The sequence below is a fragment of the Ylistrum balloti genome, unplaced genomic scaffold (assembly GCF_031769215.1).
Source record: "Ylistrum balloti isolate Yb309-2 unplaced genomic scaffold, AGI_CSIRO_Ybal_v1 Utg371134, whole genome shotgun sequence".
Lineage (NCBI taxonomy): Eukaryota > Metazoa > Mollusca > Bivalvia > Pectinida > Pectinidae > Ylistrum > Ylistrum balloti.
Window position 1 is genome coordinate 1 of NW_026782622.1, and position 16467 is coordinate 16467.

General features: G+C 36.5%; 1 protein-coding gene across 1 annotated transcript; it reads right to left on the bottom strand.

Moving 5' to 3' along the window:
• Positions 1-3542: 3542 nt before the first annotated feature.
• On the bottom strand, positions 3543-15703 carry LOC132560992 (innexin unc-9-like). The gene is made up of 3 exons (XM_060225703.1): positions 15556-15703; positions 15078-15114; positions 3543-4857 (listed from the first exon to the last, which is right to left on the bottom strand). The coding sequence occupies exons 1-3, from the start codon at positions 15701-15703 to the stop codon at positions 3543-3545; spliced, it is 1500 nt and encodes a 499-aa protein (XP_060081686.1).
• Positions 15704-16467: the final 764 nt, after the last annotated feature.

Genomic DNA, 16467 nt, shown 5'->3' on the forward strand with positions numbered 1-16467 from the left:
TCTAAAAAAAATCATCAGAGCAAACACACATATTAAACAGTATCGCATTATTTTCAGAACTTAAAAAATTCATTTTAGAAGTCCAGAGTTAGAGAATGGACTTGGTGCGATCCACATCAACGCTCCATAATAATTATAACTGAGCATGTTATCGATCGATTGATATAAATTACAAAAAAATAACAAAACAAACCAACCAACATATTTCAATTTTACGATTTAAAGACAATATATATATATAGAGAGAGAGAGAGAGAGAGAGAGAGAGAGAGAGAGAGAGAGAGAGAGAGAGAGAGAGAGAGAGAGAGAGAGAGAGAGAGAGAGAGAGAGAGAGAGAGAGAGGGAGGGAGGGAGAGGCAGAGGGAGGGAGGGAGGGAGAGGGAGGGAGAGAGAGAGAGAGAGAGAGAGAGAGAGAGAGAGAGAGAGAGAGAGAGGTGTGATCACACTTTTTTAGAATGCAGAAGATCAAACAATGGTGTATTTTAGCGAAAAGACTTAATATGTTCATGTTGTATAATTTGTACCAGTCAGCATATATGTTGTATATCCTCGTGAGTAATGGATATCGTGTTGACTTTAATCAGAAAACCTCTCAGGTATTCCTGGCAAACTCTACACCAAATGGTTACACTCGTCTTCGGAAACTCCCGAGAACATCAGTTGTCGAAAAAGTAACCACCAACCTTACGACGTACACGTATGTGATTACGCATGCTCAATTGCTATTACTAGAATTAGTAAAATTACACACTGCATTTACTCAATAAATACATGAATATTCAAAATCATTCTTTGTAGCGATATTTTTCGAGACGTTCAGCCCAAAATACCACCGCGAAGTTAGATTCCTAACCTTGAAATAAGGAATTTTAAAAAATAGTCGGATGCATTCGTCTGAAAGACATCAAATCCTATTTCCGTTTCACTTAATTCATTCATGGTCATTTATATGTGGTATCGCATGTACCATAAAACTGCCCTATAATTTCTTAAACCATGTTTGGAATCTGTAGTTCCGAGTGATAATTTTCTTTAAAAACAAACCAGTTTAAGGTCAGTTGCATGCCAAACCGTAATTCAATTAGGAATCTTCATTCATCTTCATCTTCATTAACTTTACCCTGCAACTGACACTGCCATTGTAGGAATACAACCGCTACACATATTTGGCTTTATTCGGCAGTGACGGAAAACAGGTGTATTTTAGCATGTGCTGTAATTAGGAATTACTCTCTGAGTTTACTTAAGTATTACGTTTAGATATATTAATACTTGTTTAAATAAACCATTTTACAAGCTGAGTATGTTGATTTTGTTCCTATTCTGACTGATTCGAAAAGACAATTTATGAACTGATGAAAGTTTTAGTCCGCTAGCGCTAAACAGGAAAAAGTACTTTAAAAAAAAGTTGTGCATAGTCCATTTTGAGACTATCGAAAAAAACCAACAAGGTCGAGAGGCGGCTAGCTTGGGTTTTGACAGTCATATTTTCTGTCCGGATTGATTTTTCAAAATCTTATTTACTTTTTTTTCAATTTTGGAAATGACTAAAACGAGACCATTTTCAATACTGTCAACGAAAAGTTGTTATCATATTTCCTGAGAAACAGTAAATTGACATGTCTCTAATTTCATGAACTGGGTTCCCTTGGTCACTAGCCGTGCCCATTCAATTTGGAGTCTGATAGAAAAATCGAAATGGCCGACAGATGGCCATCGTGATTTTGACAATAAATGGTTTTGTTAATGCTTTTTCGTGAGAGGTACAGAACGAATCTCTCTAAAATTCCGTATGTCAGTTACTATTTCTCCATACTTGTGCTAGTTCAATTTTCAGTCTGACCGGAAGAAGTACTGGATGGATCTTTCTCAACTTTTATACATTTTTCGGTGTAGTTTTCCCTTTGTCCCTTGTTTAGCCCATTTGGTTTTTTGGCAATCATAAAAAAAGAACTGACAAGAGACCAACTTTTATTTTACAGTTGAATATCATAATTACTATTTCTAGTCATTTCTCATATTTCATATACAAGTTGAGAGAAATAATAGAGAGAGAGAGAGAGAGAGAGAGAGAGAGAGAGAGAGAGAGAGAGAGAGAGAGAGAGAGAGAGAGAGAGAGAGAGAGAGAGAGAGAGAGAGAGAGAGAGAGAGAGAGAGAGAGAGAGAGAGAGAGAGAGAGAGGCACACTTTTGAAAACTACACTTTATATATGCAGGCCATGTAGTTGCTCTATGCTATCGAGACTCTAGTCTAATGGTATCTATTCCTTAGATTGCTATGTAGATGGGACTGTTTAAATGGACTAGACAGCCCCACCCCCTACACCACCTGGTGGTTACGGTTCGTGGGCATGCTATTAGTACTCTGATAAGAGCTTAGATAAAAATCTAGATCATATGGCACAAGACATTGTCAGATCTATTAATGCAATTGTTTTATACATAATCAGATGACTTTGTCGTGTTAGTAATACACTGGAAATTTCTTACAGAATGGAATTATCACATGATTGGTTAACTTATCGTTAAATCAAGACACATTTTTAGAATAATGTTGTTATTGTTGTTGTTTTATACTTGTTGTATTTTATGTTTAATTATCTTTTTTCTGATCTGTTATTTATTCATTAATTTGATTCTTAATTTGTTAATTGATAATTATTTTACTACTTTGGTTTGTTAATTCGGGCGACATTGGAGTCTTTGTTTTCCATGTAACAAATTTTGAAAAAAAACTATTTCTATTATTCTCTCTTTAGTTGATATCACGTTAACTCTTCAGAATATAGCTTAATACATTCTGCATTCAAATCTATGATCCAATTTTTCAAATAGTTTCATTCGGAACTGCGGAGAAATATTTGTTTTGCAACGCCATTCAAAGCTAACTATACTTATGACTCAGAACACCTATCGTGATGTCTTCGTGTCGGGTCCGTACCTGAAGACCTACAGTTTACAAGACCCGAAAGGTCAATTTGTATGAATTTACAATACCATTGATATTTTCGTAAATATGTATCGATAATATTTTCTAGACAAACCTTATGACTTATGTAACTATAATAGCTTGTATAAAACACTCAATAGAAAATATGTATGTATATTGTAGTGTTTTGGAATATTTTGTTTCAGATAACAGAACACAATAAGAACAACAAGAATGTGAGCGACTTAAGAACCATTTTCAATCTTGATCCAGTCTAAACACAAGAATCGAGGGCGAAAGCTTTGGATTCCAAAGTTACATACACGACAAAACTACCTCCACACCATCACTGCTTCCCCAATAAAGGATGAGTGAATATTACTGTGATTATAATGTCAGTAGCCTCGTCATACCTAACATATTGTCTACTGATAAAATCGCAATGATTGGAGTGATAACTCATGTATTGACTCATATTTGAAATTCCCAATTTTATTAGGAATATATTAAGAAAAATATGACAATTGTTTCTTACAAAGAACAAATGTAATTGACACCATACAGCTATGGTTGAAGCGATATTGCACCCTAATTCCCGATAGAATTTTAAATCTTCATTTTCTCTTTTTTCGTTTCCCACCACCGCCACCACCACCCCCACCGCCCATTTTCTGAGCTCCGCCGCCACCATCTGCAAATTTTTCTTCCGGTTCCGGCGGAAATAATTTAAGTATATTGTCATTTCCAATTCTTTTTCGCTCTCGGTTTAAAAACCTGTAAAATAGATACATTACAACATCGGTAGTCACAGCTGTGTTGGCATTATCAGAAATCCTTTTTATCACAAATACTGTGTCCTGTGTCAGATACCTTTTAAGGAATCTTCTACAAATTTTTCTTTGTGAACTTTTCAGTTTTACGTCATAGAGTTTCGCCATTTTTAGGTATTTCGTGATAAAGGTCTCTTTGTAATGAGGCAATGCTGCTATTGCTATTGTTCCACACAAATTCACAAAACTAAGAACAGAAATTATCAAAAACCAAAACCACAAGAACAGAAAAATCTTTTCGTTGTATATGTTGATAGGAATCACACACTGCAGTGTATATCTATTGACGTTTTGTAGTTGTCTGCGATCTATATCACATAACGTCATTCTCGGAAATCTCGGAGACATAGTCCAGTCAAGTCCAGCAAGGAAAGCCTGGACAACTTCTATCCCAAATACATAAAACTTATTTCCAAGAAACTCATTCATTAGGAACAGTTGTCCAAAGGCATTAGCGAAATAGAGAAAACGGACAAGAATGTTAAGTGTTATGAAGAAATTCCCATAATGCCTTCCGCATCCAAAACGAAGGTGCCTGGCGAATTTTTCTCGTACTGGTGAACATAATCCGCCTCGAAATGGTTTCGTCTTGACAGCGTAAGCATCCAGATATGCAGCGATATGGCGGAGCCGTTGTTCACGGTCTTCCGGAAACACATCGATACTAAATTTAGCTAAAATGCACATTTTCTTCACTTCGATTCCAGCTCGGGTCGCATACAATTTCCACACAAGTCTTGGAAGATAAAACAGCAAAGCTTGCAAAAACAAAACTAACGGGACCCATTGATAGTACGTGATTTCTGCCGACTCCTCCTTCCTCGCCTGAAGGTGTGCAGGAACTTGGATTTCGAAAGGGATGTAATAGGTATTAGACACCCAGCAGAGGTCGTTAGTGTATTTGACCTCGTTGTCGGTGAACTCCGGGGGACACCAGCAATAGATGGGTTTTCCGACATATTCTTCGGTGACCACATATATATTGAAGAAAAGTAAAAACATTATAGTGTAGTAACGACTGATACGGTCGATGTAATTATCATCCCAAGCGATCTGAGACCCAGGGGCGTAGATAAGAGGCCCGAGGATGCCATCCAGACTGTAATAACAAAATAGAGACAAATTGAATTTTAAGGTACTCGCTGTTTGATTCTGACTTCTGACACGTCAAGTTGACATTTATTCACGAAGCAAAATGGACTTTTATTTATTTTATGAGATTTTTCATGATATGAACAACAGATTCAGGAATTGCGATGTCATATTGAGTTAATGCAAAAAATGTTCAATTATCGTATTTGGCTCGTCTTTAGCCGAGTGCTTTATCAGATACATTTGTAATTGGGTGACTTTGATTACTTCCATACGACATTTACAAAAGTATAAGATTCTATTCATCAATAACAAGGTAAAGTCTAGCTCGTCTCTCTATAAGACATGCAATGTTCGAAAAGAAACTATTTTTCGGCTCAGAGACAAATTATGTGAAGTCATTCAATGTGTCATTGATATATCTAGGCATATGTTTATACAATATACATCAAATAAATTAAACATATAAAACACTTTATATTGAACATTAAATTTTACGGTATAACAAATTGGTGAATTAAGTTCATGTTATGATATTACGGATTTCATTCTTTGGTGATATGTACGTATATCTCACATATAGCTTATGGAAGTCCAGATTTATTTCCGGTGATATTCTTCCTTGATATTTTGAATTGAATTCGGTTTATGAGTCATGTTTAGGGTTAGTTTGTTGATTTGGTGGGTTTTCTCCTCCTTTAAACAGTTATTTTGAGGTGATGCCTCCTTGTACGACCTGGTCGCTACTTCACAGAACAACATACGGGATGCCCATCGCGTGCTATCCGAAATGGATAAAGTTTCTTAATCAAGAACATTTCCACATTTAGATGTTTTCCGTACAAAAGGTGTTATTTTCTTTATGAAATATTTTGTTTTCAATTTTCATATCTGTATCTGTGACAGAGTCACTTTTCGAATAAATGAATGTGACCTCTATTTGAAATAAATAAAAAAATGTACTGACTATGTGATATATAAAAAAATCATTATTTGATATCAGCATCAATAGAATGATTAATTAAGAGGGTAGAGACACGAGTAACAAATGACAAACCCACAAGTAACAATGTATACAATCCAACGCACTCGCGCGTGATACGAGCCCACGCGATAAATATCGCAACTTGTAGATGTGTCATTAGTCGTAACTCTATATGTTGATGGACAAATGATAGTCACCGATTTACGTTATCCGTAATCGATTTATTGTTTATAAAGTTATCCTAATATCTAGTTATATATTATCAGGATAAGGGCTAATATACAGATCACTTGATATACCAACATGGCGATGGGGGTGTTACGGAAGTGATGTCACTTATTGTTTAAATCCAGCTCGTCCCAACAAATCAGACTTAATTAATTACAGTGTACACCGCTGCGTGAGAATCACATTCTTTTTATTAAGTTGCCACAAGATTTTCCTATGTGATCTTTTACTGAAAATGTTATTATATTACTGTAAACACCCCGGTCGTTGATCAAACTTTCCCGCCAACACATGCTTCACACGGCGCTTCCCATCGACCGGATGTCTATGCCTGCCACAGCAAACTAGCCAATCACCAGGTGTAACTGATTGTCAACCAACACCAGGTGTCGCTGTCTACCCCACGAAATTATCTATCACACCAGATGTCATTGTTACCTACACGACACTACCACTCCACCAGATGTCGCTTATATCACATGACACTACGTGTAACCCATCCACAAAATATCAATGTATATCACACGATATTTCCATGACACAAGGTGTCGCTGTCTGTCACTATACTCCTTCACAATCTCACTAGAAGACATCGTTGTCACTTGACACTTCCTCAGTTACAGAGTTATGTCAATATCACGTGATTATTCCATCAACATATGTCGGTAACTGTCACATGACCTTCTCGTCACCTCAGTTCTTTTACTATATGTAACTCTGGTAAATACTAGCCGCAATATACCTCTTGGTTAAAGAGAACTTCTCTTTAGATCGATTGTTTGAGCGACAGACTAGTAAGACACAGGTCCCGGGTTCGACTCCTAACGGAGGCATTGAAATAAAAATGACCTCTACTACATATATATGACATATTCATGACAATGACAGTTTCATGACAAAACTCCATCACAGGATGTCACATTCATACTCCCTCACTCTTTTACTACGACACAACCAGTAGATGTTGCTGACTGCCATCTGAGACTATTTCTACACAAAATTGTCTGTCACACGACATCTCTGCAATACCAATTGTCTCTGCCTGTTAAAGGGAACTTCCCCTCCATCAAATGTCGATTGCTACCCCAACACTACATGCAGATGTCACAACGCTACGTCGTCACTAGATGTCGTTCATCTGTCACACAACACTACCCCGCTACTACATGTCGGTCTTCTGTCACACAACACTTACCCGCTACATGTCGGTCTGTTGTCACACAACACTACCTCGTCACTGCATGTCGTTTTTCTGTCACACAACACTTACCCGCTACATGTAGGTCTGTTGTCACACAACACTTCCTCATCACTACATGTCGTTCTTCTGTCACACAACACTACCCCGCTACTACATGTCGCTTTGTTGTCACACTACACTACCTCGTCACTAGATGTCGTTCTTCTGTCACACAACACTTACCCGCTACATGTAGGTCTGTTGTCACACAACACTTCCTTGTCAATAGATGTCGCTCTTCTGTCACACAACACTACCTCGCTACTACATGTCGCTCTGTTGTCACACAACACTACCCCGCTACAACATGTTGCTCTGTTGTCACACAACACTACCCCGCTACAACATGTCTCTCTGTTGTCATACAACACTACCCCACTACTACATGTCGTTCTTCTGTCACACAACACTTACCCGCTACATGTAGGTCTGTTGTCACACAACACTTCCTCGTCAATAGATGTCGCTCTTCTGTCACACAACACTACCTCGCTACTACATGTTGCTCTGTTGTCACTCAACACTACCCCGCTACAACATGTTGCTCTGTTGTCACACAACACTACCCCGCTACAACATGTCTCTCTGTTGTCATACAACACTACCCCGCTACTACATGTCGTTCTTCTGTCACACAACACATGTCGCTCTTCTGTCACACAACACTACATCGTCACTACATTTCTCTCTTCTGTCACACAACACTTCCTCGTCACTACATGTCGTTCTTCTGTCACACAACGCTACCAACTACTACATCTCGCTCTGTTGTCAAACAACACTACCTCGTCACTAGGTGTCGCTCTTCTGTCACACAACACTACATCGTCACTACATTTCTCTCTTCTGTCACCCAACACTTCCTCGTCAACACCAGATGTCGCTCTACTGTCTCACAACACTTCTCCAGCCATCAAATGCCGTTCTTTTTCTCACAACACATCTTCCAGCCACCAAATGCCGTTCTTCTGTCTCACAACACTTCTCAACACCAGATGTCGCTCTACTGTCTCACAACACATCTTCCAGCCACCAAATGCCGTTTTTCTGTCTCACAACACTTCTCAACACCAGATGTCGCTCTACTGTCTCACAACACATCTTCCAGCCACCAAATGCCGTTCTTTTTCTCACAGCTCTTCTCTCACTATTAGATGTCACTCTTCCGACACACAACTCTGCCCCTATCACTAGATGTCGCGATCTGTCACAAGACACTCCCTAACCGGCAGATTCTACCGACTGTCACAAGATACAACTCCACCACAAGATCCTCTTGACTATCAAATAAATCTCTTCTTTATCAGATACCGCTGTAAATCACTTCCCTACCACCAGATGTCGCTGATAGATTTAGAAAAACAGGTTCAGTTGTTGAGTCACAAATTAGGTAGTATTACTAAAACTTGGTTAGAAAAAAAGTAGATAAGATGGAAATTGGTATAATCTGTAGTATATATGAATGGCGTACTGACATGATAAACTCCCCCAAAGTGTTCGTTTCGAAAATTTTATATCGCTTACAAATAAATATAAATTGAACACAAATGTCGCAAGAGTTGTTTAAAAATATAAAAGAAACTTAACTGGAAATTACACGTAACAAATAATGGGTTTTCAACACAAATTGTATTCAGAAAAGGTCGTGTATGTTAAGAAATTTACCCTCACAACGTCTCATGAGTACTCAATTAAAAATGATGAACAATTCAGGTATACACACACAAAAAAAAAAAACCTTTGATGTTCCTGGGATTTAAATGTAAATTTGTTTACAGAAAATTGGAAATACTGAATTTAAACATTAACCTTGTGATGTAATGTAACAGTACATCTATCTTTAAATATTTCAACCAAGTATATACTTACAAAGTAACAAGGCCCAGAGGCATTTCGGCTGTATTTAGTCCATAACGTAATGGCGTCTTACACGGTACCAAAGAGGGTTCGTTGTTTTGTAATTGAAATAAATAATGAAATGTATCCTTACAGGTCAGAGGTCATATGCGTTCTTCAACAATTGGTTCCCTCATGTACAAAATGGCTTCTCGTCACGGGTTCCTGAACACACCTCGTTAGTATATCTGAACAGGTGTATTAGATTTGAATCATAGCCTGGTACATATATTGGTAATTACTTTTAGTCAAATCACATGTAGCTCCATTCTAAACAGATACCAATAGTTAATTGGACTCATAGGTCATGTTTATAAAATTAAGACATCGAATGATTACCAGTATACATTGTACCGTACTTTTATCTGATGATAAACTTTTTGTATACCAAACCGTATTTAGTTAAAAATGTATTAAAATATCAATCTTATATATAAAAAAACAATACTATCTACAGACAGGATTCACCTAATCAAACTTATATATATATATCCGAATATCCTTGTCTTTCAGAGAGTTTTTTTTATGAAATCTGTCCGAAATTATTGTTTAACTGCATTTACAAAATTATCTACGAGTACATTTTTTTTATTTTTAACTTCATTTTTTTAAGTAAAAAGTTTAATAAAAATAAACAAACAGAAACAAAAACATATGTAATGTGTTATGAGAAAGGTGTACTCCGTTGCTGAATTGTGTGTCATTGAATATAAGTGTTACAGTGAAAAAGAAAGGGAATTATCATTAAGTATCTTATCTTTATCGTTCAAATGCAAAGTGGGTCTGTTTTCTCATTTAGATTCATCAAGTACATTTGTACATGTTTATATAAGAAAGTGGCATGTTTCATTTGTCTAATCTGTGCCGGACAGGGCTTTCTAATGTCGCTCACAGAATTCGGTCAGGAATACATAGAGAATACATGGCCAGTGTCTTAAGATAAAAGCTGTATTTTGGCGGGGGTGAAGAAAGACAAAGTGGCTCGCCGCTTTTGTCTTTCTGTCCCGAGCCAAACTACAGCTTATATCTTAAGACACTGACCATGTATTCTATTTATCCTGCAACATTGACTGAAAACCAGACTTTTAAAACTTAAAGTGTTGTAGCTAAATCTGTGTTTTGCCTGATGGCGAACGCCAAAATGATTGCTCCGCGAGAAAATAAAGTTCTAAACTCCATCGGATATAACAGAGAATTTATGAATTTTCATAAATCAACATACTCAGCTTGTAAAATTGTTTATTTAAACAAGTATTAATATATCTAAACGTAATACTTAAGTAAACTCAGAGAGTAATTCCGAATTACAGCACATGCTAAAATACACCTGTTTTCCGTCACTGCCGAATAAAGCCAAATATTTGTAGCGGTTGTATTCCTACAATGGCAGTGTCAGTTGCAGGGTAAAATTACTGAAGATGAAGATGAATGAAGATTCCTAATTGAATTACGGTTTGGCATGCAACTGACCTTAAACTGGTTTGTTTTTAAAGAAAATTATCGCTCGGAGCTGCAGATTCTAAACATTGTTTAAGAAATTACACAGCAGTTTTATGGTACATGCGATACCACATATAAATGACCATGAATGAATTAAGTAAAACGGAAATAGGATTTGATGTTATTCAGACGAATGCATCCGGCCTTTTTTTAAATTCCTTATTTCAAGGTTAGGAATCTAACTTCGCGGTGGTATTTTGGGCTGAACGTCTTGGAAAATATCGCTACAAAGAATGATTTTGAATATTCATGTATTTATTGAGTAAATGCAGTGTGTAATTTTACTAATTCTAGTAACAGTAATTGAGCATGCGTAATCACATACGTGTACGTCGTGAGGTTGGTGGTTACTTTTTCGACAACTGATGTTCTCGGGAGTTTCCGAAGACGAGTGTAACCATTTGGTGTAGAGTTTGCCAGGAATACCTGAGAGGTTTTCTGATTAAAGTCAACACGACATCCATTACTCACGAGGATATACAACATATATGCTGACTGGAACAAATTATACAACATGAACATATTAAGTCTTTTCGCTAAAATACACCATTGTTTGATCTTCTGCATTCTAAAAAAGTGTGATCATACATCTCTCTCTCTAATTCTCTGGAAATCTAGAAATAGTAATTATGATATTCAACTGTAAAATAAAAGTTGATCGCTTGTCAGTACGTTTTTTTTATGATTGCCAAAAAACCAAATGGGCTAAACAAGGGACAAAGGGAAAACTACTCCGAAAAATGTATAAAATTTGAGAAAGATCCATCCAGTACTTCTTCCGGTCAGACTGAAAATTGAACTAGCACAAGTATGGAGAAATAGTAACTGACATACGGAATTTTAGAGAGATTCGTTCTGTACCTCTCACGAAAAAGCATTAACAAAACCATTTATTGTCAAAATCACGATGGCCATCTGTCGGCCATTTCGATTTTCTATCAGACTCCAAATTGAATGGGCACGGCTAGTGACCAAGGGAACCCAGTTCATGAAATTAGAGTCAGATCAATTTACTGTTTCTCAGGAAATATGATAACAACTTTTCGTTGACAGTATTGAAAATGGTCTCGTTTTAGTCATTTCCAAAATTGAAAAAAAAAGTAAATAAAATTTTGAAAAATCAATCCGGACAGAAAATATGACTGTCAAAACCCAAGCTAGCCGCCTAGTCGGTAGTCTCAAAATGGACTATGCACAACTTTTTTTTAAGTACTTTTTCCTGTTTAGCGCTAACGGACTAAAACTTTCATCAGTTCATAAATTGTCTTTTCGAATCAGTCAGAACAGGAATAATGCTCTATTAGGAACCAAGAGAACGGCCCACTCAGTACTTATATCTATTCTCCTCAAGAAATAGAGATAATACGAATTGTTTAAGGACAGGTGGACGGACGACGGACCTCGGACGCAGGGCTAAGTAATCATACAGCAAAACACAGCCTATTTGTATTGAAATTTAAATCGATTTCTTCCTTACTTATCTGTATCTCGTTTAGGAATAAAAAAAAATCAAAATATAACCAGCTGAAAGTTTTAGAAACAATTCCTGAAATAAACAAATAACCAAAATTTTGAAATGGTTTGTTTACTATTAAAATAATGAAACATGTTTCGAGTGGGATTTAAAGCCTTGCCTCGTAACTATTTCTAATTAGTTCCACTACTGCTGTGCTGATAGACATGTATACAATACATATGTAGTGGGCGCCAATTAAATTTACGACGTGTCACAGAGCTGTCAAAAGGGATTGCAACTTTTGGCATTGATATCGATATGTGATGGTGCACGGCCATTGTGCCTTGTGATATCAATTCCGAGCAGTTGATTTTGCAGTGGCCACAGACATGTTTTACAACATGCACCACACATATACAAAACCCTTCAAATATGATAATTTATTTCCCTACCGATTGGAAAATTACTTACTGTTTATATAATGGCTGGTTATACGTAGATTAATTCAAGTTTTGTTTCAACTGCCTAGTGAAGTTGTCTAACACAGTTAATCCAGCTTATGTGAAAACATACAAAATACATGTAATAAATCGTTGTATAGCGGTTTCTATGGCTACCAACACTATACACCTGTGTAAGCTGTATGCCGACCACAGAAAGGTTCGAATGCCAACTGACACATATATTGGGAATATTGTGATGAAAAAGTTCCGGATCCAGAATCCGATTTCAGGACGGACGAGTATGAATCTAGAACGTTGCGAAATCCGTGTCCTTACATTTTTTCCGGATTTTGAGATTTCCGGACTACGATCACAGTATTATCTTAGACTATCATATAAAAACTTAGACGGGAATTAAATGTGGTATCTGTTCGAAGGGAAGCAACTCTTAATCTCACAAAGGGAAACAACTCTTTAGTATCAATCTCGTTTACCAAACCATTACAGGATCATTATTTTTAAAATGTAAGAAGACGTTTTAAACTGCCAGGATAAAACCAGCTGATTTTTTTTCATTTCTATCCTCGGATCCTGCCCTGCAGGTACATAAGACATAAGACATTTTCTTCCTTACAACCTTTTCCTAATGTTTCTCTTGACACTCCTATCGTTTGTATAGCGCTCGCCTCTAGCCTGTGAAGAAGGTTTTGGGGTCTGTCCCCCGACCAAGACATTCCAAAGTCATTACAATAAGTAATTACACGTTTAACCCTAACCTATGTGGGGTGACTGGTTTGCCTGATTTCAACGTGTATATGTATTGTGACCGGGTAGAGTCAATCCAATTTGGTATGGTGATAACAAACTGGGTTGTTGTAACAGACTTGCACGCCACAAGGGTGTCCTTCTAAGTGATTTCACAGTATACTTCAGTGTGATAACACTAACAAATCTGCCTCTTTACAACTTAATCACTATGAAGCTTAAACAAACACACACACGTAACACGAACACTCACCCCACATACACATATAATAAGACTATAAACGATATGGAATTAAACAGAAAAACAATACTTCTTAGGTCGATGCTGTAAACCGCATCAGTCGAGATCATACCAACTCGATTAACTCGATCAGTCCAGGTAACACTGGCAGGTGGAATGCCGTAATGTGTGAGCGGTTTTAAATATTACGTCAGTGTACTTCGTGAAATACCTTATATCTAATGTTTACATTCAACATGTCTATAAGGTTGTAAACACCACCCGTTCGTGTTTATTGTGATAATATCCTTTACGCTTTACTCCTGTGGGATTATTTTGTAAAATAAACATGGTCTTATTGGTGTTATTTTTGCTAATATTTCAAAAATCACTATATTTCTGTTTATTCTGAAATATTTATTGAAAGTTCAGACTTTTGAAACTTAAACAGCTTGTTGTTCAAACTTTATCTAACTGACATTGATGTAGCCAAAAATAATCGCACTTCAAGGAAAAATTAGTCCCACACGAGTATAGCCGCAACTTTATAATGTTTGTAAACCAACTTCTTGATTATGTCAAAATGGGCATTTTAAGCAGTTTTATTAAATATGTTTTTACTGTAATATTTAAGTAAAGAGAGTAATTCTGCCGAACTGCCAAAAGTACACAGTTGAATACAGAAAAAAATATATGTGGTAGATGCATTCCGACATTTGCGACAATGACAGCAGCAGTTGTATGATAAATAGATGGCCACTTCCTTTAAATATAACTTGTATTTTGGAATGCGTGAAGTAAGACGCAAAGGCTCGCCACTTTTGTCTTTCTGTCTTGAGCCAAACCGCATCTTAGATTTTAAGACATTGTCTATGTATTCTATTTATCCTGCAACATTGAAAATTCAGCCTATTGTTTTTTAGGTCTATTCAATATTCTTTACCTGAAGTTGACTCATGCTGAATCGTGCCTGATGACACACTTCAAAATAATTCCTCCGCGCCGAATTATATAGTTCCACACTTCAAGGGACACATTTTTTTTTTCTGAATTTTCGAAAATAATTTCTGTTGGTTACAAAAAACACTTATGTATTTTTTAATGAATGTTTATCATAAAGTGGTTTTGTCTAATTAATACACGTTTCATTTCCATTTTAACTAATGTAATTTTATTAAATACCGATGCCTTAAAGAAAATTCCAATGAAAACAAAATTGTTTATCTTCCTTTTAACTTTATTCAACATTTTGGTTTCTCACACAATATCATTCGACCAATCCTTAATACTCGCCATAACAATCAAAGATTTCATCATGGATTAATGTTGTTCCTTGTAATGATTTTTTTTCATCTCCACATGTTTCTTCACGCGATAACCTAATTAGATTTAAATGTCTCCTAAACAGTTCTATTCGGAATAACAAATGTAATAATATTCAGCGTCCAGGAATCCGAGTTTAACGAGTAGATAGTCAGAGGAGTTCCGAATTACCGTCCTGGTGTCATAGCTTTGTTTCCAAAGCCATCAGCTGCAAAATAAAAAACAACAGATCACTCTTTAAACTAAACTACCATTTATTGTTCACAGGAATGGAAATGGATATTTCGTTTGTTTCATACATTCATCAGCAAAGGGATATGTAACAATGTGTACTAAATCTTTATTTACATTGCATTATCTTCACAATGACACAGTGAATCAGACAATCGGTTAAACAGGATTGAACTTTATAGCCACAGAAAGAAGGGAGGGAGGGTGAGGGGAGCAAATTCAGTTTCATTAGATCAATATCGTGCTTGTCTGCCATTCCCATTGATGCACGCCACATGTCTGCATTTTGTACAGCATGTACGCCACATTGAACTGACCAAACTTGGTAGAGATACTTAGGAAATGTTCTGTCATATGGCTGACAACTAAAGACGTAATGCGTCCAATGTCACAGCAGGTACCGACTTCTGACGCAAACGTCTTTGAATTTCATCCCAAACATGTTCGAAGGGAGACAAAATCTGGCGACACAGCTTCGGAAGCACAATGATGTTCTGTTGCTGTAGATATGCCCCATCAGCACGTTCAGTTTGAAGTCCTCCTTGCACTTTTACAGAAGTCTCCATTTTGCCCTAGTTTCATGGGATTGGATTTCGGATTATTATTATGTTGATATTTTCTAAATGTTTTTTAACCACATTGAATTCCCACATAAAAGCAATTAACCAATAAAGCCATGCAGGGTTTTGGTTCGTGAAAACGGAAATGGCTTTTCAACTTGAAAACTCGACGTTGATTGATCCAATGTGTTGAATGGTGCATTAATTTCTTGAATGAACTGGGACAGGAATTAAAAGTGATATTAAAATGGCAACGTTATTAAAATTGTTTAACGGGAGTTTTAAATCGAGTTGCTGTTCGGCGGAATAAATATAACGTAAGGATTTAATCACACATTGTTAGTTTTAAAACTGCACTGAGATTGCATCTCCCGTGTAAGTATTTATTTGAAGCTAATCTATAAAGATTCAGCATTAGATTTTTTAAGACAAATCGTTTTTCGACTAACCGAATTTTTACAATTTTATGATATATTTTATGATTAGCCCACTGGTTAATTGATATATTAACTTACCGAAACAAAAACATTATTTAGCCGTTTTATACTATTCCATGTGAAATATCTTGCTCTTCCGGAACACCTGGTCTTATTCTCCTTGTACTTTTTATAGGAGTCTCCGTGTAAATCTTTCCCCTTTGTTCATATTTTTCCCTAGGTTTATGAAATTTAAGTTTGAATTATTATTAATATTATGTTAATAAATTTGAGCCCTGTAGGTGTGGAAAATTGGTTTGGAAGTTTGGATGTGATTAACAAGACTAACAAGGA